Source organism: Patagioenas fasciata, chromosome 2 (genome assembly GCF_037038585.1).
Source record: "Patagioenas fasciata isolate bPatFas1 chromosome 2, bPatFas1.hap1, whole genome shotgun sequence".
In the NCBI taxonomy this organism is placed as follows: domain Eukaryota; kingdom Metazoa; phylum Chordata; class Aves; order Columbiformes; family Columbidae; genus Patagioenas; species Patagioenas fasciata.
Window position 1 is genome coordinate 18,313,447 of NC_092521.1, and position 26,960 is coordinate 18,340,406.

The 26,960-nt window shown below is 35.5% G+C and overlaps 1 protein-coding gene across 5 annotated transcripts in view; it reads left to right on the plus strand.

Annotated features, from left to right (window-relative positions):
- CSMD3 (CUB and Sushi multiple domains 3) overlaps window positions 1-26,960 on the plus strand; it is a 637,009-nt gene that overhangs the window by 405,456 nt on the left and 204,593 nt on the right. For all 5 annotated transcript variants that reach the window (XM_065830155.2, XM_071803847.1, XM_071803848.1 and 2 more), the window contains 2 exons: window positions 11,735-11,904; window positions 24,626-24,782. In XM_065830155.2, the coding sequence (XP_065686227.1) occupies window positions 11,735-11,904; window positions 24,626-24,782 (327 nt within the window). The remainder of the gene's footprint in view (window positions 1-11,734; window positions 11,905-24,625; window positions 24,783-26,960) is intronic.

The window sequence follows — 26,960 nt, forward strand, 5'->3', positions numbered from 1 at the left end:
TCTTTTCCTAATATAATTAGTAGTAGAACTATTAGTGCACTGCGTAGTCTATACTTGAAAGCATTTCAAATTGAGGACACAATGCTCATTCTTCTTATTTTGATTAATAGGTTAGAAAACTAGGCATAAATCTTAAACAGCAGTTCAGATGCCTAACAATTGACTCTTTTTTGTCAGTGCAAGCTTCTAAGTGATACTCATATCACAAAAATGTGTATATGTAGTCAGAGAACTTAGACCAAAGTTATTTCATAAAACTCGGTCCAGGTATACATGTGTGCAGTCAACCTGGGCTTCCTGTGTAAGTCAGAGGAGAGAACCACATGTTCAGAATATCTTCAGAACAGTTGTTCTGGTTTTAAAATTATGGTTGAGATAACTGAGAGGAAATGCATTCTGACGATTCAGAGGTAGCCTACATAAGTAGCTTTTGACTAGAAAGTTAATTTTTCATGGCTAATGTTCTCTGAGTTTAATTCTTTCTGAATACCTTGATATTCAGTTCTGTTGAGGACAACAAAATCTCTAAAAAGTAGGATAGTTACTTGCCTACATTTTTTTATTTATTTAGGAGTATATGCTACTTAGAAAAGTTTATATATTAATATATCTATATCAATGTGCATTTGAAATATTTTATTTTTTCATACTAAGTTGTATGATGATAAAGCATAAGCTTCAGAATCTTATTGTATAATAGCAAGCACGTAATAAATCAATAGTTATCCACTGTTAGTTGCTGTATCATATTTTTCATGTCCAAGCTATTCCTGTGCTTACCTTGGTATAGCTGAAGTGAATTTGGCATATGCATCAGTGTGATTTATGTATGTATGGTATAGATAGTATAAGAGTCGGTGTAGTGCATGAATAAAAGTTATTTTTTGTGTTGGAATTGAGAATTTCTGCCCATAAGAATAATAAAGAACACATGCACAGTTTTGAAGACAGGTTAAATTTTAGTAATACATTTATGGAAGTGTTAATATACTGAAAATGTTTTGGTAAATTATCAATAAAGAAGAACTTGCACAGAAACAGAAAAAAATGCTTTTTATAGTTTTCATGGCATGGAAAATAATGTTTATAGTTATTTGTTTGGTATTATTTATGACTGGTTCGTAGTTCACATGCTCCTGATACTTAATACTATAAAAACCACAAAGATTAAGACCAATAAGTTTGTTTGTTTGTGTTTGTTTGTTTGTTTGTTTTTTTATGTAGTGTTCATATGTCATTTATTGGCTACAAATGGACTCCTGACCTCGACTAAATTCAAAATTTGAAAAAGCAATTGAATCATAAATACCTTGTGAAAATTCCATAAACAGAAAGAGACTGAATTTGATAGGTTAACAGTACTTTACACTATTCTTTTTGTTTCCAATGCTTAAAATTTAGTATGATTTCTATTGTCAGATTCCTTAGATTGCTTGAAATTTGCAATATAGTTAAATAAAATAATCCTCATTTTGGTAATACATGTTTATATGTTTATGTATTCATTCTCTGTTTTGGTTATACATATGTTATTTTGTTTTCCCAAGAATTTGACAACATTCACAGCTCATCTATTTATTTTAGAATTAAACTTAACAGATTTAACCAGAAGTTTAATGCAAAGTTTACCTAAATGTTTTGTAACCTTTAATTAACAGACATAAAATAAACAAACATGTGGTAGCTATGGCAATATACCTAGTCTATAAACTAGCCATTTCAGATTCTCTATCAGTCATCACAGGATTGTCTTCTACCGTCTTTGCTGTGTTACTGGTACCATGTACTGAATGAAAAGAACAACACCAGCAACAGAAGTCACATTTGCCAAATGTGAGATAGGTCTGCTTGACATGGTGCAGAGATTCTTGGAAATACATAGCTATGCTAGATTTCCAGTAGATCGAGAATATTTAAGACTCAGTAATTATTCTGTCTGTAATATCTTCAAGTACAGACAAAACAAAACACTGCTGTCTATATTTCTGAAACTAGCTTTTATTCCTGTTTCATCATTATAATATGTGTATAATAATGGCCAACTAAAGATTGAAACTACTAAGCCTACTGTCATCATTTGAAAATTCACAGTTTGTATTATTACTTTCTGACTTATTCTCAGTGTGGATTTATTTCCTTTTGTGCTTTTCTGTATATTCAACTGTACATCACAAAAACATGACATACATATAGTTGGGACATTTTTTATTTGACCAAAACTCTAGGTAAATTATCACTCTTCCTATCTCCCTCTTTTACTCTGGGCAGACATAGCAAAAGGTTAGCACATCCGTTAAAATGGTCATCTTTATTGGTCAGAATTTCATGTTAGCATTCTAAGTCCTGTAAAGAGAACTAATAATTTCGGTTTTTCATGCAAACTACAGAGAATTAATGGATAAAGAAGAAATCACTAACTTTGCTTTCAATAAAACTTAAGAAATTTCATCTGAGATACTATGAATTTGTCATTAGCTAAAAATCTGTAAGAAGAAGAAGTTTGTTAGCAAAGTGAAGAGTGTGGATGCTAAAAATTGATCATATAATTTAGTTAATGTTTCAAATTTTGTATTATTTCTATCTTGCTTTATACATTCATTACTGTTCTGAAAGTGAACTCTATGGTAGTGGTTGCTTAGAATAGTTACAACCAGAAGAAAACATTGAAGAACCTGAGAGACGTATTAAGCTAGGAATTCTAAAGTAATGACATTAATCTAAGAAACTGATTAAAGAATAAATAATTTGCCAATGAATCAGAAGCTGTCTTCATCTTTTTACTTGGAAGTTGGATAAATAAATGTCATATATTAATTCATATTACTATTATTCAATTTATGAAGACATTATTTTTCAAACCTGAATTTGAAATTAAGAAAACAAAATTGAAATTAAGAACTAATAAATGAAAAAGTAATGTCCAAATAACAAATGAATACTTGTTACTGAATTTTTAAAGCTGAACTGCTCAAATGATGACATTATCTGAATTCTATAGGACTTGATGTTGTGCTGGAACAATTTTTAAAACAAGTTTTTTCTAAAAATGCAGAAATATTTTCCATATTTCTGTTTATTTAGCTTGTTCTTTTAAATTACTAATAGCTTCAAAGTTGATAAACTGTTACTGAATACTACTACTCCTAAATCGTGATGAACACGATAATTACAAATATCAACATTTGCTAATGACATGGTTGGTAGAGGTTCACAAAAATACATGTGTATGTCTTGTTTTTATATCTGTACATCACTCCTAGTACCCTAGGGTTACCTTATAGTAAGTGCACGTGTTCTCTGTATAGGTAAAAGAATCCACTATTTGAGTCAGCTTATTGTGGGGTAGATGTCTGTAATGACTCATGAATTGTATCACTCATGTTTCCAGCCTATATATGGTAGTTTTAATTAATTTACAAACAATGTTGGCATACTGACATTTTTTTCTCTGTTTTATTTGGTTTAGTTTTGGCTGGCTGTTTTTTGGGTATCTAAATGAGTGTTCCTTTTCAATACATCTGGAGACATAATTAATAATACTGTTAAAAATCATAACAGTGAGAAACTGATCACATCAATTCAATTCTGAAAACTGTTATATTTATTTAAATAGAGACTTTCATGATTAATAAGCAGTAATATAAAATATTTTATCCTATGACTGTTAATGCTTCTTTAAGCAAATAACTAAAAATGAAGAGGGGATGTTTTATTCTTGTGGGAAGAGGTAACTGTTGGAACAAGTTTATTTAATGTGATAAGTCCACTTATCTCTTTAACTGCTTCCATATGTTGAAAACTGATGCTTTATTTTCTATCAAACTATGTCAATTGTTGGTCTTTTCAGATTTGTGTTCATTCTTGCCTACTGAGTGTAGAATTTCTATATTTATCCAGTTATCTGTGCTTTGAAATTAACTTCTTAAAGGTCATTAGATTACTCAAATGTGAGGTCTTATCAAACAGAAGAGATACAGAGAGTACTGATATTTCTATATTTTAATCTCTTGTTATTATGAGGAAGACAGCAATACTGGTGAGTGATTGAAAGTCTTTGATCTGCTATTACTCCTTACAACTTTCTATGCAGTTGATTGCTAATAATAAAGTTTTGGCATTCATTTTATTGAGTTTTTCTTCTGCTTACTCAGGTAAATACCCCATTTTTTTCAAGAAAATGCTGAAGGGTATGTTAAGGGAGAAGAAAAAAGAAAAGAAAAGTAGCAGGAATTTCTTCACTAGACTAGTCTTTTGAGAGTACTTTGTTTACCACCGCATATTTTTAGTGGTCTGAATAGTCTATGAAATGAGTATGAAATAGTCTGAATGGTGTAGGATGTTGATCAATATGATGAGTTGACCCCAGCTAGCAGATGAGCCACCAACCCAGACACTTGTTTACTCCACACAGTGGGATGAGGGATAGAATCAAAAAGTCAAAAGCAAGGAAAAAAAAAAACAAAAAAGCAACAAAAAAAACCCAACAAAAACAAACAAACAAACAAACAACAAAAAAAAAAAAAAAAAAAAACCACAAACCAAACCAGAACCAAAGATGTTGGTCAAAATAAAGACAGTTAATAAGTGATGGGAAAAAAAAAAAAATAAAATAAAGTGATACCAAGCAATCACTCACCACCAGCGGACCGATACCCAGTCGATTTCCAAGCAGTGACTACTTTGAAAAATTCCCCTGATTTTATTGCAGAGTATGGCACTCTGTGCCATGAAATATCTCTTTGGTCAATTCAGATCAGCTGTCACAGTTGTGTACCCTCCCAGCCTCTTGCCTACTCAGTGGGGAACCATCATGAGAAACAGAGAAGATCTTGATGTTGTGCAGCAGTAACTAAAACATGGATGTGTTATCAACACTGCTCTGGTCACATATCTAAAACATGTACTATATGGACTGCTATGAATTAAGTCTATCCCAGCCACACCCAGTACTATCTGTTAATAAATTGATATTTCTAAGGATTAAAAAAAAAATAAAATAAAAAGAGCAGAGAGTCTTTACAGTGCTTGCTTTGAACTTCAACATGGACAGTGAAAACATTTAATTTTTGATACTGAGTAACAGATTCTTGAAAAAATACTGCAAGTATGAATACTTTTTCACTTTATGCTTTTTCTGGAAGCAAAATCTAAGCTTTGGATAGTCCTAAGTAATCAACATTTTCAACATTATATTAGGGGCATATCTCCAGCTTGTTATACAAGTACAGGTATCATCTTAAGTTTGTCAATATGCAGTTCACTCTTTTTTATGGTGCTGTAGTGCCTTTGAACTGGTTCTGAATCATTTACAGCACTGCTTAGTGCTCCTTATAATTTTCAGTGACATACATAGCTTAAAAGAAGACAGTTTTAACTTCCCTGTAACTGTGGTATAAACAAGAATAAAGAAGAACAATTAGTGTTGCTTTAAAGGAATGAAATAATAAAGAAATAATGAAATAAAAATTAAACTTGTCTGACAATCTGTAACAGAATTAAGATGATTAAAGATCTGTAAGAATATTGCCATTCCTGAGTTTCATACTTTATTTTCATGCTTTATTCAAATAATAACCAAATGCAGTGTTCATATTCACCACACACACTACTTTCTTGGAATTACTATTGAAATGTAGAAAGTTGTCTCTTTTATACCAGGATTCTTCATGTATTTTTTTGTCTCCCCTGTCCTCTTTTATTTTCTTTTTTCTTTCTTCTTTTCTTTTTTTCTTCCTTCCATTATGAGACTGCTCGATAGCCAAATTGCATGACTTTTCATTATAACTGTCATATCAGAATTTATAATCCATAATTGTTTCTATGTCTGTGTAAAGAAAATAATTGAGTCTCTTCATAGGTTCCCAACTGTGTAGGGCCTTTTCCTGTGGCTTCCTCAGGGCCATACATATTGGTGTGCTAAACCTTAGTTGGAAAACATTGACTTTAAAATCTTGTATTCTTTTCCTTATATGCTACTCACACTTATATTTCTCCTTATAACATTTTCTGTCCATTTTTCTCACTATGTCCTAAACAGTTAAGATTGAAGTTTTTGACATTCAAAGGAGCTATACCCTTTATGATTATGAAAAGCAAACAAACAAACAAAACCAAACATAAAACCTACAAGCAAATTGATTTATGTAATGTGTATTGTATTCTTTTCAGATAATATTGACTATGGATGATTGCTGATAAATATTTTTCTAAGGTGATAGTGTTTTTCCTGTTTACCAATATAGCTTATCTGCAAAGCTTGAGTTAAGGTGCTTTTCAAGGTATACCTGATCAGTGAAAACTAGAAATGTCTGAAGGGTTATATTGTATGAAAGAAAAAAATAATTCAGTGTTGAACTGAAGCACAGTTATGTAGCCAATGATGTGAAGGTTCTATCACAGGTATGTCTGCAGTAATTGCAAGGTCTCTTAATTAGAGAGAAAGCCATTAACTACTCTCTGCACATTTTATTCCATATTGTCATTAGAGTCTTGCTGCATAGCTTTATCCATTTCTGTGCATACGTGAAATTTAAGACAAAGGTTGGATTTAATATTTTGGGCTGTAAAAGGTGTCTTTTGGTAGTTGTAACTAAGATTTCTTTTAATATGTAGGATGTTTTGACAGCATGAATTCTCAGTTTTAGGACAGTGATATTCATTTGTAAATGTGTCATTAATTCTTCAATCAAATCAATCCTAATCCTTCTTTAGTTTGCCAGAAGTAAATTTATTCCGTTCTTCTCTCATTTTTGAATATGTTGTATTGCTGTTATTTTCTTCAGGGACAGGATATCCCAAACAAAGTAAATATGGCCATTGAGAGCCCACCATCAGATAATATAATTGCGTTATAATGTGATAACCACTTTCTTTAAATTTCCTATGTATTCTAATATTTTACAAAAAGTTTTAACTGTTCCTGGTCATTGCATGGAAATCTTCACTAAGTTCCAACAGTTCTTGAGTTATTTTGTGTTTTGTTTGGGGTTTTCATATTTTGGGGTTGTTTTGTTTAGTTTTTTTTGTTGTTGTTGTTTGGTTGGGTTTTTTTATGAGACAGTTCTAGTTAGTTTAAAATCAAATTTTACGCATTGGTTGTTTAAATTATTCTAAGATACAATATATATTTGTTAATACATTTTATCTTGTTTATACTAATGCAGAAGCTCATTTGTCATGCTATTTCTCCATCTTCTTTTGGTCACCTGCAATGTAGGAACATGTTCTTTAAAGTATATGGGGCTCCATTCTTGTCAGCTGGAGCTATTGACTGTGAAAAATAATAGTAATAGTATAAATAAATGTCTTTCATTAAAGCATAAGCCAAGTAAGAGTCAAAAATATTATGTGCAAAGTATATTGAAAGTAAATTTAATAAACAGAGAGTTACGTTAATCTTTTGATGTTCAGATCAACTCTGATGTAGATTCATGAAGTGCAGATACATAGTAAAAAATTGAGTTATTTGTTTTTGGATCCATGAAAGGAAGTCTGATCTTTTGGAACAATCTAAAAGTGAAAAACATGATTCTTATTGATTGAAGAGGAAAAGATTCCTTACATTCTCTTCACCAGCATAAGTTTCCTTGTACTTAACTCTGTCAGAATGCTAAAACCACCTGGAAATCTTTTGAGGACCTCATAACTCAAGTTATTCAAGGAAATAACACTGTTTTGACAAGAGTCTATTTTCTTGCTTTCGTCTGCCATCAGTTGAAGAGGTAGAACTTCTGAAGATTAATCTTTTTATAAGAAACAGTTATTTGACCACTGAATTTAGGTATACTTTCTGAAGTAGCTGTTGATTTGCAGTCTACTGCCTCTATTGGTTGAATGAAAAAATCCTCTTTAGAATGTTTTCACTTGCTCAGTCAAGCTGTTGCAGTGTTCTTAGTCTCCTAACCATGAGGTAACATATTTTCAAAATACAGAACTGCTATTTACAGCTCTTATATTTTGATTCCAAGGGATTTTCTTGAACAAAACAATGGCTGAATTTCAATCTGTAGCAGCATGTCACATTTCTTTCTTTGATACTTATTTATAAGTATTTCATCAGCTGAATTGTGAGAAACCTTGCAAAGTTCTCCTAATAGAGCATATTAAAAAAAAAAAAAAGCGCCATTCATTGAAGAATTGTTTTCAAGTGGTTAAATTACCCGAACAGATGCATTTCATTCCTTTGTTACAATAACAATTGCATTTTAGAAGATTACAGAATTTAAATGTACTAATAAACAGTAGTTTAAACTCATCTGGTTTATTATGGAAATGTGCAAGTAACACATATTCATAACCAAAGATATAACAGTCATTTCTTACAAATAGCTTATTATATCAGTATTTTCTTTTCATTAATTTTGAGTTTTTGTTTGTTTTTCTTTCTAATACTGAAATGATTATATTTCTGATTAAGTCCAGAAACCCTTGTATTTTATACAAGGCTGAATTAAAGTCTTTGTGAAAACATAGCTGCATGATGAAATGTTTCCTTATTTCTTATTTCTGTGTTTTGTTTTTGTTTTTGTTTTTCCCTACAAGCAAAGTGTGTAGGGTAGGTTCTAAGTTTCAGCTTAAATAAGTAGCTTTTCTTTAAAGAAATATGTCACTAAAACAACCTGAATTTCATCTCTATTTAATAGGGAATGCTACTAAAATGAAACATTAAGGTACTGCAGACATGCTTGCAATTTCTGATAATAGCTCTAGGTATGTTTTTAAAGGATGGTCACAGACTTTCTGTTCCTCTGTGATTTTTTTCCCTTACTTCTGAAGTAGTGTTTTGCGTCTTCTTTTCTCTTTTTTTTTTATTTCCCTCTTTACACATTTTCCCTTTATTTTATCCAGGCTTGCCTTTTCAGTCTCTCTTTCTGTCACTTACTCTAATGCCCATTAAAATTATTTCCCAAGCACTTTAAACAAATTACAGATGTTTGTATCTGTTTTAAGAACTCAGGTTTTGTTTTGTTTTGTTTCAATTTGGTTTTGTTTGTTGTTGTTTTTCCCTGACACTCTTTTACTCAGTACTTAGGAGTATTTTGTTCTTTTTTGATTTCTGCTATCATATTAACATCAAATAACAGAAGGAAACTATAGGTTACCTGAAGTTCCATGTGATTTTAAGCAACATAGCTGTCTGTTCATATTAACAAATAAAAGTGATGATTAGCAGATAGAATTATCCATGGTACAGTTTGGAAAGTCATATAATACTAATGACATATATTCCCTGTTTGAATCTACACTTATTCAGAATTATACTGGTTGGGGTTTTGCCTGTGTTTGGTTTCTTTGGTTGATTTTTGCTGTTTTGCTGTTTGAAGTTATAATTTGCACTGACAGGAGGCAGGTAAAGAAGCAAGGTACTAATTTGATTTTGTGAGAATCCCTCTGAGAAGTGTATAAAAAAAAACATTGTTGTAGGCCACAGTGTTTCCATGGAACTGTAATGATATGACTGAATGCTATGAGAGAAATTATTTTCTGCTATGGTTTTCAAGACTGCTGTTACTAGACATGCTTTCTTGTCTGCTAGCAGGGGGGCTGAGATCATACCTAGAAGCACAGAATAGTTTGGCTTTCCAAGAAGATAATCTAGTCCACCCCCTTGCTGTGGGCAGAGATATCTTTCACTAGATCAGGTTGCTCAAAGTCCCATCTAACCTGACCTTGAACACTTCCAGTGATAAGGCATCCACAACTTGGAATATAATACTCTCTATATTAAGAAAAACACAATCAGATTGAAAAATATTATGACATGAAAAATTTCCTTCTTTTTAATAGAAAACATAACATAGTTCTCAAAAATTAGCTAAAAGTGTCCTAAAAGTTGACTCACTGCTGTGTTTAGGTTTTTTCTTTAAATTGCTTTGAATTACAGTTTTGATAGAAACAGAGTTGCTGCTTCAACTTAATACCATAAATACCTTGAGCCTTTTGACTTTTCTGTCTCTCTGGAATGGGAAAGAATATCCCACTAACTTAAAATTACAATCATCTTATTCCTCTATGTTGTAATTCAAACCGACCTATGCATCTTCAGAGTAGCAAATACACGCTTATTTGAGAATAAAATTAAAGGATAGACATGATCATGTGGATTAGAAGGTTTTTCACTTCTGTCTAGGTTATGTGTATCCGACTGTTCTATGGCAGAGTGATGACACCTGAATTATTTGGGTACTTGTTCCGTATCTCTGTCGAATTAAACATAGTCTTCAAACATTTCTTCTGCTTTGATCTGTGCCTGATTTGACTTCCTGCACAATGTTTGTTTTACCTGCACACCAAAAGAATACTTAATCAATGACTTTATTCAATGACTTTATTTTTGTACAAATTTAATGTACAAAATATATATTTCAATATCCTGTATTTCACTCAAACAAGTCAGGTGGGTGGATGATAATTTTAATAAACAATAATAGTTTTTTAAAGATATACCATAGATTGTTTAGACATCTTTTCAAGCCATTAAAGTACCACAAGTTTTGCACAATACAGTTGATTATTCTGTGAAATTATAAAACAATGTTTTTTCCAAGTTAAGATAACTGGGGTGCATTCTTATGAGACTGGCTAAAATAAATGGCAAGAATATTGAAGTGATCCTGAAAAAAAAACCAAAAACAACATACATTCAGAAAATTTTGTGTTACAGTTAAATTTAAAATTAATTTAAATCTATTAAAAAGAGAGGAAGTGCTCTTATCCTTACACTACAATGACACATAACTGTCGTTTGCCTGTCTCAACTGTGACACATACAAAACTAAATAAAAAAGGAAGGAAAGAACTGTAGGAGTTTGTCAGTGTTAATTTTAAATACTTGGTACTTCACTGCTAAAATATCTTAACTAAAATTATGTAAGTACTCTAAAATATGACAGTAAATGGAAGTTAGTTATTAATGTCTAATGTAGCGTTACCTCAAGTTTTTATGTTCGGAGGTTTTTTGTGATTGAACTTAGTTACCAAAGTCCGCAACTGTAAAGTTTCCTTTTTAGAATGGTAACAGTATTACTTGGAAACACTTTCTTATTTTTATTTGTAACTCTTAAGCTTAAACCTTTAATTCCTTCCCTGTCCGTCTGTCGCCCGTCCCCGCCCCCCCCGCCCAGGTTACTATTTTTCTACCCATTTATTAATGAAATTATTTTTTCTTTTGTTTAATTGGTAGATATAGTATAAGTCTTTTTCTACTGTAATTTATACCATTGATCGTGTTGTTTATTATAGTACATTACCAATAGAGAAGATTTATCTTTTTTCACTGATCTATGTGAAAATGTGTGTATCTGCATGTATGTATATTTATATGTGTGCATATATATGTCAATATATACACATGTAAACCTCTAGAATACTTTTACTTTAATTCAGAAATCTCTGTCAATTTCTGTGTTGGAGAAATAAGCTTTAGCAAAAACAAGTTTATTTCCTCCAGAACAAAATTCAAGAAAGATTCTTTAAAATATAATTATGGAATGGAATGTGCCGTTAATATAAATGTCCATATTATTTAACATACTTCCATTAAAATTCTGCAACAACTTAAAATATTCTTGTAGCCTTCAATCACTGTCATGAACATACATTTAAAACTAGATATTAAATGTTGATAATGTTAATAAAGTGCAACTATATTACATTAACATTCCCATTGTCACCTTTAATAAAAATGTTTATGTTTTCTATTAAAATATACCTTAACATTTTCTTTTACTTACAGCTGAATGTGGAGCCTCCACAACAAGTAATGAAGGAATCTTATTGTCCCCAAATTATCCTCTTAATTATGAAAACAACCATGAATGTATTTATAGCATTCAGGTACAAGCAGGAAAAGGAATCAATATTTCCGCCAGAACATTTCACTTAGCACAAGGAGATGTACTTAAGGTACGTACACATGTAATGTATTTGTTATTGCTAGACTTGTCGTTCCTCATGCTGTTGAAGTTTATCATCTGTCTGTGACAGTACAGTATCAGGTAAATTGATGTTATTAATATTTTAGAAAAGATGTATCTAAATCAATGCCATTTCTAAAAAGACAAAACTTAGTCAACTTGAAATGTTTCCGTAATCTGTTCCTTAAATAAATATACTTTTTTTTGACCACATATAGTTAAAAAAGATTGAAACTGTGAACGAAATGCTGCCTTAATGTGTATTTGTATTATATTCTTAGTGTTAAGTATTCACTAATTATATCTTTTATGAATTCTGTTGTCTTTCTCAGTATCTTCAAAATTTACGCTGTGATCTAAACATAATAAACATTACACCCAGAAGCTTAATTTAATACACTGTTTATGTACTACATTTTATACATGAAATGAATGCTTTAAATAACTGTAATCTTGTGTGGTGTGTAACATCTCCTGCAAATGGTAATCACAGTAATTACATGTGAAAATAATTTTTCTATTAAACAAAGAAGCAACAAAGGAAATAATCGGATACTAGAACTTTCCAGAGTTTTATAGAGTGATTTCGCCCTATAAATTCAGTAGCAATTATTTTGATTTGTTCACAGCTTTTATTACTGTATTCCCCAAAATATACATTTCCAGATATGTCTTGTTTAGTCAACTACATATTTAAGTTCATGGTAAGGGCAAGTGTCTTGCAGCATAAAAGTATTAAATTATTGTCTAATTTTTCAGAATACACAATTTAATTAAACTTACCTCTCAGAAATCAAAGGAACAAGAGGTACCATGTCAATCACACTTGATTAAAAAAAAAAAAAGATTTTTTTCTCCCATGTAGTTATTAAAATTAGAAGGATTATGGAAAGTTGTTTCTAAGAAACAACTACAGTTCAGATTGGGTTTTATCTTACCTAACTTTAGCCATCTGAGCATTATGTTAGGATTTCTGTTATTACTAGCCAGACATAGGCACCTCCAAAAAGGGATTAATTATACCTACGGTATAAGCAGACCTAAACAACCAATGTAAAGTGAAATTAGGCAGCAATAAGAAAACGAAAAGTGATTTTAAACAAAAATAAGTATTCTGTTCTTCTTAAAACAGAAGTGAAGCAAAAAAAAAAAAAAAAAAAGCTACTAGATACCCAGCATCCACAGGGATATTTATTTTATTTTGGCCTCACTGATTACTTCAGATCCAAGTAGATAACTTTTAATTTTTACACTAATTAATACAGAAATATTTAATTTGAAAGATGCTTAGTATTTATTAACATATAAATAGCATGGCAAAAAAACACCACACCAAACCAAAACATCCTGTTATTCAAGTTACCGTTAAGACATCCAGATGAGTTATGTCATTTTAACAGTTTTTCAAATTTCTTAAGGAAGCAGAAAAATTAGTGAAGTTATGGTTAGATTTGTAAACTAACTTTAGCGTAAGATTTGAAGTCAGGTCTTACATTTGAACTTGAATCAGTATCCACTCAAATCAGTATAATGATATTTCTGCCCACATTTTTTATGCCAATCCAATAAAAGTATATGGCTGCATTTTCCTCAAGACTTTTTAGGTTGAAACTTTTAAACTATTAGCTTAGTGTAAAAGACACAGCACTGTAGGGAGGGAGCTACAGTTATATAAATAGAAACTTTTATACTAATATAAATTAATATAAAGCAATTAAAACTTTTATTTTTTTCTTCCTTCGTCATTGAATGCATATGCAATTTCGTAAAATTCTATGCACTTAAGATTTCTCAAGTGCCATTCCAACCCTGTGCACTGCAGATGTAACTAGAAAATGTTAAGATTCAGATGTTTATGAAATAAAATTCTACTTTAATACTGGTAATCAATTAATGTGAACTTAAGAGTAATGTCAAATCTATTATAGATGGAGGAAGGCCACCACTCAGCTGTAAATGTCAATGGCAGAAATATTTGCTGGTTTGCAGGTGTGTCTTTTAGATGAAAGTAATACCTAGTAATTAGTGTTGATTTTTTGAGTCAGCAGCCTAGAGATCTAGTAATGAGCTGATATTCCTCCCAATCCCTTAAAAAGACAAAACAAAACAAACTGGAAGAAGTATTCTTTATTATGATTATCACTTTTTTCAGCTTGATATTGTAGCAAGACAGAGACACTCAACCCTTAATAGTGTGGGAAGGAATGATATCTGTGGAACTCATTGTGTCTCATCTCTCAAAGCTCTTCCAAACTGACTTAAATCTGTAGGACTCTTTCTTCATGTATTCATTGATAAAGGGTTCTTGTCTCAGGAAATACAAAGCAGCAGTCACACATTTCAAAACTTTTCTCATGAAACCAGTTCTGAAGTTTTTCTGTTGATTCTGTTATTATTGACTAGTCCTCATCTCCAGCAGTTGAAAAAGAATCAGTGGAAGATTTGATGTGTGATTGACTTGGGAATATTGCCTGGTAGGTAATGTTAATATTTTGAAGATCAGGAAATTAGTCTTCGTTATCCACATTTTTTTTTCTTGTAGTCTTTTAGATTGATTTATGTCAATCCCAGTAAAACACCTTCGAAGATAAGCTTGCAGAAACTTCCTTATGGTTTTCCAGAAATGATAACTAAAATGAAAACTGCTTTATTTGCCTATTTTGCTGCATGTGGAGTACACATTTTTGGCTACAAGAATAGGACATCAGGATTATACTTTAACTTTAGTCTTAAGTGAATCAATAGGTAACAAATGCTGTAAACCTATCCAATACACATCACTAGTTTGTAAATGTATGTGAACACTAATGCCTTGACTAAACTCTAAGAAATCTCCGAAGTAAGTAAAGAACAATTAAGTTTCCTGAAATGAAAAAATAGCAATAGAACTAAGTTAAAAAAAAAAAAAAAAACAAAAAAAAACTAAAAACATCATCAAGTATTACAGCAAAAAGCTGAGGGATGAATAGTGAATACACAGTTCCCTTTTAACTATGAACTAGGGAGGGTAAGTAATTCAACATTGGGACACCAAGATACTTAAATAACAACTTCCAGACAAGGCTTCCTTTCCCCAAACACAAATAAAACAACTCCATAATATTTCGTAGTTAAAGCTCAGTCTTTTAGCTACAGATTTTGGTTAAGAAATGGATAATGCATCTCTGGTCTTCAGGAAGTGTTGGCAAAGAAGTTAATCATGTACTTTGCGTTACTTTTTCTATCAGCTAAAATTTTAGATTGCTGGAGCTATGCAGATAAAATTCCATTCAAAGTCTGAACAGACTGAATACTCTACTGAACTTTTGATATGCTGTTTAATCAAATCATGGAGTCTGCTGCTTAGCATACAAATTACACCAAACATGGATCAAACTTATACCTGACAAGCACTGTGACTGAAAGAATGAAACAGCTGTATTGGGAACAGAGCATTAGAGGGAAGCAATATACTTAACAAAAATAAATTGCTGCCCTTACTGTTGCTCCTCAGGCAGAGAAGGAAGAGTTCCCATTTATCCGTTCTGAACTAGTACAGAACAGGGTTTTCAGAACATATAATTTATTTTTCATTTACTTCATTTAATATGTGGTTCTTTTTTTCCTCTTATTGATGTAACTGCCCTGGCTACTGACATTAATGTAGATGGTTTTCTGTTTGAGTGGTTGTTTTTTATTGGAAACTAGAAGACTATGTGTCTCTTTACTTTGTGTGTGTGTAGGGCTACAACTTGCTCTTGATAGTGCCACATCTTGTTTTAATATTGGTGAAAGTTTCATGAAGACATATGAAGAATTTAAGATGTATATAGTCCCTATATGCTGATCCATTTAATACTAATCTCAAAACTCTATAACAGTTGTTTTGTTCTTTGTATACTATTTATACTGATAACTGAGTTTGTGCACTATGTTTCAATAATTCAAAATGTTTACTTTAAACTTCCTATGTGGGAGGCAGGGAAAAAAAAAAAAAACTGTTTTAAAAACTATGAGAACTTTTCTACCTGATTTTTTTATTCCCTCTTTTATCTTCATCCACCAGTTATGCTTGTAAACTTTCTTGACTCTGATAGCTGCAAGAAAACCCTTTAGATTTACATAGAAAGGAATGGAGTTATCATTCTTCTACTTGCCTGAATAGTGGCAAATTCACAGTATCACAGTATCACAGTATGTTTGGGATTGGAAGGGACCTCAAAAGATCATCTAGTCCAATCCCCCTGCTGGAGCAGGAACGCCTAGGTGAGGTCGCACAGGAATGTGTCCAGACGGGCTTTGAATGTCTCCAGGGAAGGAGACTCCACAACCTCCTTGGGTAGCCTGTTCCAGTGCTCTGTTACCCTCACTGAGAAGAAGTTCTTTCTCAAATTTAAGTGGAACCTCTTGTGTTCCAGCTTGATCCCATTGCCCCTTGTCCTATCATTGCTTGCCACTGAGAAGAGCCTGACTCCATCCTCGTGGCACTCACCCTTTATATATTTATAAACATTAATAAGGTCACCCCTCAGTCTCCTCTTCTCCAAACTAAAGAGCCCCAGCTCCCTCAGCCTTTCTTCATAAGGGAGATGCTCCACTCCCTTAATCATCTTTGTTGCCCTACGCTGGACCCTCTCCAGCAGTTCCCTGTCCTTCTTGAACTGAGGGGCCCAGAACTGGACACAATATTCCAGATGGGGTCTCACCAGGGCGGAGTAGAGGGGAAGGAGGACCTCTCTCGATCTACTGACCACCCCCCTTGTAATACACCCAAGGATGCCATTGGCCTTCCTGGCCACATGGGCACAGTGCTGGCTCATGGTCATCCTGTTGTCCACCAGGACCCCCAGGTCCCTTTCCCCTACACTGCTCTCTAATAGGTCATTCCCCAACCTATACTGGAACTTGGGATTGTTCCTGCCCAGATGCAGGACTCTACACTTTCCCTTGTTAAATTCCATCAGGTTATCCCCCACCCAACTCTCCAGCCTGTCCAGGTCCTGCTGGATGGCAGCACAGCCTTCTGGCGTGTCAGCCACTCCTCCCACCTTAGTGTCATCAGCAAACTTGCTGATGGTACACTCAATTCCCTCGTCTAAATCATTAATGAATATATTGAATAATTTTGGCCCCAGTACTGACCCCTGAGGCACTCCACTAGATACTGGCCTCCAACTGGACTCCGCACCATTGACCACCACTCTCTGGCTTCTCTCTTTAAGCCAGTTTGCAACCCACCTCACTACTCTATTGTCTAGACCACACCTCCTCAATTTAGCTGTGAGGATGCTGTGAGGGACTGTGTCAAAGGCTTTACTGAAGTCAAGGTAGACCACATCCACCGCTCTGCCATCATCCATCCACCTTGTTACATTCTCATAAAAGGCTATGAGGTTGATCAAGCATGACTTACCCTTGGTAAAGCCATGCTGACTGCCCCTAATGACCCTCTTATCCCTGATGTGCCTTGAGATGGCACCAAGGATAAGCTGTTCCATTACTTTCCCAGGGACAGAGGTGAGGCTGACCGGTCTATAATTACCCGGGTCCTCCTTCTTGCCCTTTTTAAAGACTGGAGTGACATTTGCTTTCCTCCAATCCTCGGGCACCTCTCCCGTTTCCCAAGACTTGGCAAAAATGATGGATAGCGGTCTAGCAATGACTTCAGCCAGCTCCCTCAGCACCCGCGGATGCATTCCATCTGGACCCATGGATTTATGGATGTCCAGACTATTTAATTGTTCCCTAACCCAGTCCTCATCGACTAAAGCAAACTCCTCCATTAACCTGGCTTCATCCGGGGTCTCAGGGGTACAGGGTTCCCCAGGACAGCCTCCAGCGGAGTAGATAGAGACAAAGAAGGCATTCAGCAATTCTGCCTTCTCTGTGTCTTCTGCCACCAGGGCACCCACCTCATTCATCAGTGGGCCTACATTGCCTCTGGTATTAGTTTTATCTGCTATGTATTTGAAAAAGTTCTTCTTGCTGTCCTTGACCCCTCTCGCCAGCTGTAATTCTAAGGAGGCCTTGGCTACCCTAGCTGCCCTCCTGCATCCTCTAACAGCAGCCTTATATTCCTCCCAAGTGGCCAGGCCCTGCTTCCATGACCTGTAAACTCGCCTCTTCTGCTTGAGCATACCCAACAGATCCCTATTCAACCACGCAGGCCTTCTGGCTCCCTTCCTCGACTTCCTACGTGTGGGGATGCTCTGATCCTGAGCATGGAAGAAGCAATCTCTGAATGCAATCCAGCTCTCTTGGGCCCCTTTTCCTTCAAGCAGTCTTGCCCATGGGATTTCCCCCAGCAATTGCTTGAAAAGGCCGAAATTAGCCCTGCCAAAGTCCAGGGTTGCTATTCTACTTGCTATTCTGTTCCTGCCACACGAGATGCTGAACTCCACCATCTCGTGGTCACTGCAACCCAGGCAGCCCTCGACCTTTACTGCTTCGACCAGACCCTCTTTGTTAGTGAGGATGAGATCCAGCAGTGTACCTCTCCTGGTCGGCTCCTCCACCATCTGCATGAGGAAGTTATCATCAATGCACTGGAGGAACCTCCTGGACTGTGGCTGGCTGGCTGAATGGTCCTCCCAGCAAACATCAGGGAAGTTAAAATCACCCACAACAACCAGGGCCTGTGACTGTGAGGCCACTCTCAGCTGCGCATAGAAGGCCTCATCAACTTCCTCAGTCTGATCTGGTGGCCTGTAATAGACACCTACAACAGTATCACCCCTGCCAGCCTGCCCCTTGATCCTGACCCATGCACTCTCAACTCGTTCCTCATCCGCTCCTGGGCAGAATTTAGTACATTGCAGTTGCTCTCTCACATAGAGAGCAACTCCACCACCACGCCTGGCTGGCCTGTCTTTCCTGAAAAGGGCGTAGCCATCCATGACCACATTCCAGTCATGTGAACTGTCCCACCACGTTTCTGTAATTGCCACCAGATCATAATCTCCCGACCGAACATAGGATTCTAACTCCTCCTGCTTATTCCCCATGCTGCGCGCATTGGTGTGCAGGCATTTCAGGGAGCCAGCAGAGCACACCAATTTCTCCCTAGGGGCACAGGAGGCCACCCGGTCCTCATCTGTTTTAGAATGCTGCCCCACTGGGGCAAGCCCAACTACAACCCCATCCCCCTTCGAGCCTAGTTTGAAGCTCTCCAAATGAGCCCAGCTAATTCCTGCCCCAGCATCCTTTTGCCTCTGCGAGACAAGCCTTTCCTGCATAACACTGTCTGGACTGGAGTCTTATAAAACCAGTCATTATCAAAAAAAACCAAAGCCCTGCCTGTAGCACCAGTCTTGGAGCCAACCATTTAGAGATTGAATTTTCCCATTCCACCCCACATCGTCACTTGAAGAGGGAAGGAGTGAAGAGAAGATCACTTGAGCCCCTGAATCTTTCACCATCCTTCCTAAGACCTTGAAGTCATTCTTCATTCCCCTCAGACTACGGGAAGCAACTTCCTCCCCATCTGTCTGGAAGACCAGCAGCGGGTAGTGGTCTGTCGGGTGCACCAGTCTGGGGAGCTCTCTAGCAATATCCTTGATCCAGGCTCCAGGTAGACTACAGACTTCCCTAAGATGAGGGTCAACCCTGCATATTGGGCCCTCTGTTCCTTTCAGAACGGAATTTCCTATTACAATCACCCTTCTTTCTTTCTTATCAGAGGCAGTCTTCAGTTGTGTAGTCAACCGCCTCTTCCTATGTGATCTTGTAGGCAGGCTTGGCACCACCTCCTCACCTACCTCTTCTTCAAGATCCAGGGCCTCAAACCTATTACGGAGGGGCACCTGGGGAGGCAAATCAGGCAAGGAGGGGGGCTGCCCGTGATGCCGAAGTGGAATAAGCTTCCAACCCTCAACTTCTTTTAGGTCATTTACCTCTGCCCGACAGCGACAAGGGTGGGGCTGTCTCAGGACCTCCGCCTCTGTCCGGGAGGGCAGGAAGTCCATCTCCTTTTCGGGGGTACCTCCCTGGGGCCTTTCCTACTGGCACGTAAGGGTGTTACTCCACCAGTCAATCTCCCTTTCGCATTCCCTGATGGACCTCAGCGTCTCAACCTCCTCCTTAAGCTTCACAACCATGTCGAGCAGATCTTGCACCTGCTCACACCTCACACAAGTAGAGTGCTGGCCTCCCTCCCCTGGCAGCAGCAGGCTCTGGCACTCCTTGCAGCCGGAGACCTGAACAGCCACCGTTAGGGACAGAACCTCAGTCTGCGTTGCCACAGTCTTTTTGAGACATGCTCTCCTTCTGGAGGAGACCATGGTCATCAGCGGTCTGGGACGCCGGCATTAAGTCGGTGGGAATGACAAACAACAAGTGCTCTCTGCACCCCGCTGCGCTAGCTGCCACACCCGCTGCGCTAGCTAGTTGCTCCTCTCTGCACCTGGTGGGCAGCGACTAGTCGCTCCCCTCCCAAAGGTTTTTTCAAGGCAAGGGGAGGAGGTGTGGTCGCCGTCACCGTGGGAACGCCCCCCACCACGTCAGCCGCTCTCTCGCAATGGCTACCGGGGCTTTGGGGGGATCAGGGTCGCCGGGAGTCACGCTGTCCCTGTACGTTTCCCTCTGGGCTTTCTAATCTCGGCTAAACCTCGTAGTCGACTGAACCCCGCCGGCTCTGGCTCTCGCTGCGCTGGCTCCGATCAGCTGACTCAATTAATTAATATTATTTTATTAATAATAATTGTTACTGATTTTATTTTTAATTATTAATAATTATTGATTTATTCATATTAAACCCCCACTTAAAAAACAGGCAGATTCTATAAGTGAACGTAAACCAAAGGAGATACGAATACCAAGTATGAAAAGGACTGAAATGAAAAGAGAACATCAGCTGTTTGTGTTTAGTTTGTTTTTTTTTTTTTTTTCCTTTTGTAGTAGGTTATGTGCTTGGCAGTATGTAGAGTGAGACCTGATATGGCAGATGAAATTGCACCTATGTGGAAAAAAATAGCTTTAAGAACTATTTTTGATAGTGTAATGAAACTATGTTTTGCTTTCTATTAAAACACTCAGTGTGGCAACAGGCAGGTAACGGTGTGTCAGTAAACCAAATAGAACTGGCATTAAGGGTCCTCTTCCCTGTGCTTGGCTCAGGGGATTCAGTTTTACTTCATTTTTTTGCTGCCTTAGCTGTGGGCCATCTTTGAAATGTGTGCAGGATACAGTTTTTTAGAGGTTTTGTGCAAAGACTCCAAAGGAGGGTAATGTTTGGGGCTTTTTACCAATTTGTTTCTAAGGAATCTCCACACTTGTTATCATAATTCTTTTAATAATATTGTCTTGAAAATACGTGTGTAAGGGACAAAAAAAAAAAAAAAAAAGCAAACATATGGGCACTTTTCTGTCTTTATATTAATGCTTCTATTTGCATGAGATATAAATGATATATTTGACAGGGTGTTGACAGCCTCAGCTCAACAATCTTGATTTTATGTTATTTTTTCTCTTTAAAAAGGCACAGATCTTCATATCCATATGTCTTTTATTTTTCAATGGCAAATGCACAAATCCAATACATTCACTTCACATTATTCCCTTGTTAAAATTTTACAAAGTTAAAGAAGTTAACAGAAAAAATGCCATTAATTTCCATTTAAAATTCGTTAATAATGGAGACTCTCAAAAGCTTAGGAAGTTTTAATTATTCTCTAGCTGTAAATACAAACATAACCCCTCCTCCCAAAATTACACATTACATCTACCTGTTTAAATCACATTTATGTAAACAATATTCTCTATTAGCATCACTATTGGCATCCTTCCCTATAGCATTTCAAAATATCATTGTGGTATGAAGAACACTAATTCTTTTGCTGATCTTTATGAATTAATCATTTAATCATCTAACAGATCAATCCTTTAAACAGCTGATGAAGGTGGACCTCTGTTTTCCAAATAATTTTCCACCAGCATATTCAGACATTCTACTGTCATGAACCAATTATCTTTGCATTAATTTTACAGACTGACTTCAAGGAAAATCAACCAACCTAATAATCTTTTCATAATGATTTTTCTTGGCCATACATTTAGCACCCAAGTGACATAAATCCAAATGTACTGGCTATAAGAAATAATATTCCTATCTTAAAAGTAACATAGTCCTAACGAAAGTCACAGACAATCTCATCCTCTGGATCAAATTTGGAAGCCGAATTCGTAACATGTTGAAAATCTTTAGCAAACCTCCCACCTGTTTTAGGAAGGTTTGAAAAAAAATGCTGGTTCTGCAAATCTCACAGGAGAATGTAGGCTGTCACCACTTCCTTTGCAACTTAAATACATTAACAAAACAAACCAACCAAACAAACAAAATACAGATATGGAATAGAATTAGTAACTGTGTCATTTAAATTACACCTAGAAATTTCTATTTAGTGCCCCTTAACTTGAATGAAGAACAAAAAAAGACAATGTGACTTAAATTGTGAATTATGCTATAAAATATGTATGCATTTGTTGTTCTAAATGACACTTCACTGTCGCAAGAAGAGGGATATATGTTACCTCGAATATACAACCAAAGGAAAAAAAGATATTTCAATTTAATGTTCAAATGAATCACATCCCTCCCTCACCCAAATGCAGTTCTCCTAGTCAAAAATAAAAGACTTTCAGGAGTGTTAGGTACTTAACATTTCTTCCTTCATAGCAATGATGCAGACTTAGAGGTGTTTTACAGTGGGACAGTGAGTTACCCCAAAGGAGAACTAGCAACAACTCTGGAGACCTGTCAGTGTGCCCACGTGAAAAGTTTAATACGGTAACATAGGTAACAGAATTGGAGATAAAGTATGTGTGGAGAAATTTGCATCATGAAGTGGTTTCTGGCAATTTCTGACGAAGCATTGAGAATAGTTAGTATAACTTAATAGCTTTCTTTGATTAATTACTAGTGATACACACATAGCAGGAAATTATTACTCTTATGTAGTGTTGGAAAAATAAAATCAATCCTGAATCCCTGTGTGCTATAAGGAGCTTGCAGAGATTAAGAAAAAGAGCATCAAATACAAGATGGGTTTTCTTTAAGTCTGTCATAGTGTAAATATTTCTGTAGGATAGCAATATTTCTCCCGGAATGGACCTTTCTCTTTCAGTTACTGAAAGAGTACTAAGTCCATCTCAGATCTGGTGTTCTGGGTTTTGTTTTTGTTTGTTTGTGATTTTGTTTGTTTGTTTGTTTTGCTTTTGTTTGTTTGATTGGTTGGTTTGTTTGTTTTTCTTCTGGCTTGATTATTGAGCTTAGCATAATTTTTAAAAAGTTTAAAATTAAGACATCCTTTTAATATTATTATATGCACTTTACAATGACTTTTTAGTTTATGAGCATTAATTGCACATTTTTCTTTCTTTAATTTCCTATTTTTATTCTGTGTAAGGACATTGACATTTAAATATGTAGTTTGTTTGGAGTTTATTTACTTGTTTCAGTAGAAAACCAGGAATAATGCCAACTCATTTTCCTGTGCTTTTTTAACCGCTGCACAATTATTTATTTAGAAGTGGCTAGAAATGGTTTATTTGTTTTATTTCAGCATACCATTAAATATAAAATCTGTATTGTTATTAGAGACATGTGGATATATGCAAAAGACAAGCCAGTCTAACAGATGGGGAACAGACGTCATAATATTTCACATCCACTTTGTCGCCTTATTACTACTGCTGGTGGATTTGTTTTGATTTCATTGTGATATAGGTGTCTGTTTATAAATGCAAGCTTTGGTTACATTTCAATTTAATACAATTAGATTTTATTTAGAACTGGACACTTCCCTATTTATTTAATAAGGTATTAGAATTTTGCTATTGCAATTTCAAAGTTATTCAGAGGTCAATTTACTGATTTGCGAGTGAAATTTTTCCTAAAGCCCATTTATTATAGTTTTAGTGATTATAGATATCACTGAATAAATCCTACAGGACATAGTGGTTGGGCTAGCAGGTATTGTTAACTTATATTTTAACTATTTTTAGAAATGATAGAAGTGCAACAACCTGTGATGTTTTGAAGCAACCAAACTTGTCAGGAAATTTGCTGAGAATTACAAAAATATGGCTTTATATATTTAGTAGTTTGATAGAAGTTTTCATTTAAAATACAGAAAAGAACAACTCTTGAAGAAAGAGTAATAAAAGTGCTGTATTCCAATTTACATATAGATTACATTACTCTTTCAACTTATAGAACCAGTTATTCTATTTATTTTATTTCCTAGTCTCCTTTTACTTTATAGTTATAGTTGAACCTCTCTTTACATAGAAAAAATTTTTAGAAGTTTGTTTGACAAGGCAAAGTTGGGGAGCTTTTCTGTTATGCCACCTCAGTGACTTCAGGCAGACACAACTACACAAAGCAGGTGTTTGCTGTTGGGCTGTGACCAGCATTATAATGCCAGCAGTGAAAGAGAAAACACAGATTAAAAACACTGAGATGATATGGCGCCTCTGCCCACTTCTGTTGTTATGCAAAAAAGGAACTGACATGTTTCAAACTGTGCATTTGAAAAAACACCACAATTAACTCAACTTTACTCAAGAGAGCAAACAACATATCAAAATAGTACTTTGGGTTGACTAGCAATGGATCTGCTTTGGTAGAGATGTCCTCCCTCTAAATGGAGATGTACGGAATTGTTTTGTAAATCTCTTTTTTCTTTTCTTTTCCATAACTGTAAAACTCACTCTTTTTTTTTTTTTTTTTTCAGATATATGATGGCAAAGACAACACTGCTCACCTGTTGGGTGCATATACTGGGGCATCGTTAAGAGGCCTGACACTAAGTAGTACTTCAAATCATTTGTGGTTGGAATTTAACTCAGACATGGAGGGCACCGATGAAGGTTTTCAACTTGTATATACCAGTAAGTATTTGAGAAAACAGTAGTAATAGATTTATGATTTTAAAGGAATCAAAATTCTTTACTTATAAGATAAAAATGCAGTCAAAACACAAATACTTTAAAAATCATCAACAAATCTCTCATCACTCATCAAAATAATAGTTTCATAATTTGACCTCAAAAAACCCAAACCATGCAGCATACTGAAACCTTGTTTTGACAGTACTTTACATAGTTTGATACCTAAACCACTGTCCTTTTTTTCTAGAGAGTTATTTTGAAGATTTTTCATTCTTGACAAGTATAAGAAAAAATAAGATGATGTTCAGTTAACTGTATTAGTATCTAGAAATATCTAAGCATGTGAGTTATTTTAAATGTGTAACCAAACCCCATTGTTTCATAAAGATAATTCATAAGTAAAAGGCATTCTCCATCTTAAGACTCATCTCTGATACTAACTTTGCATTAGACTAGCAATTTCTGCATTTTGTTTATTGTTCAGAAAAATCCAATTTGGAATCAAAATGATAAAGAAAGACTCCTAACAAAAAAAAAACAAAAAACAAAAAACAAACAAACAAACAAACAAAAACCACAAAAAACAAACAAACAAAAAAAAAACAAACAAAAAACCCACACTATCTATAAACTGATACAATTAAATTATAAAGATTAGAAGAGGAAAACTCTTTTCACATCTAACTTACAGGTTATACCTGAAACAGTTATGTACATCTATTTTATCCAATGGCAATTTATGAAAATGTATGTGAATGTTACATATGTCTATTGACACGTAGTGTATATGGCTTCTTTAGTGTATAATTATTTCATTGTCGCTGAATTATTATATAAACCTGAACTTTTAGCAAGCAGTAGAACAGTATTTAGATTTTAGAACAGTATTATAGGGTAATTCTGCAATGCAGCTGTCAAAATCTCTTTTTTCTGCCTGTGCTTAAATAATTAATTTTCACCTGTTCAAAAAATGTTCTTATGTTTCAAAAGAATTCCATCATATTTTTAAAGCTAATTCTAATAAAACCAATATAATTCTAACAGAATGAAAAGCAAATACTTCAAGATATTACAGGAGTATGCAATTATTTTTCAGGTGAAAGTTGCGTAATTATAGCATGTAATAGCCTGTGAAAGCTTAGGCCTGTACCCTGTGATTAAAGATAGGTCTTCCAGTGATGTGTTACTATGCAAGTGTCAAGGTATTTCATTTTTCTTTATATAGGTACGTCCAAGCCCAGCACTTGAACCTTATTATTAACATTTCCTGTCTTTTGAGAGAAACACTCTTGTACAATACTCTTTCCTAGCCCAAATAGCTATTAGCCTGAGCAGTGTTGAATCTCCTGTTGTAGATATTTGAAGAACTGGAAGAGAAAAAGTGAGAAAAACTCATGGGTCAAAATAAAGACAAGAAGGAAAGAGAAAAAGAAAAACCAAGCAATGCGAAGGCTGTCACTCATCACGTCCCACAAGCAGACCAGTGCCCAGCCAGTTTCTGAGCAATGTCCCCTTTGGAAAGACTATTCCTTAGTTTTGTTGTTCAGCATGACATTATATGGAATATTGCTTTGGTCTGTTGGGGTGAGCTTTCCCAGCTGTGTCCCCTTCCAGCCTTTTCCCTACCTCCAGCGTACTTGCTTCAGGGACAGAGTGAGAAACAGAGAAGGACTCTATGCTGTGCAAGTAGTGCTCAACAACTGCAGAAACACTGGTGTGTTATCAACATAGGTTTAATCAATTTAAAACACAGCACTGTATGGGCTGCTATGGTGATAATTGACACCATCCTAGCCAGACTCAGTGTACTACATCTCCTTTATACTTTCTCTTCAGATATATATGCATTGATGAGATCCCCCTGAGCATTCTCTTTTCTAGGCTGAACAGTTCCAGCTCTCTCAGTCTTTACCCACAGGAAAGATGCTACCCTCCCTTACTCATATTAGTGGCCCTTCACAGGGCTCTGCTCTTTAATTCCACCTGTCTCTTGTACTGGGGAGACCAGAATTGTACACCTTACTCCAGTGGTGGCGTGGATGTGGCCTTGACAGTGCTCAGGGTAGAGGGTGTGCTGGTTTTGCTATGTGGTCCAAGTTGGACCCTGAGGTCCTTTCCTACACAGCTGCTTTCCAGCTGGTTAGCCCCCGGCATGTTCTGGTGATGGAGTTGTTCCTC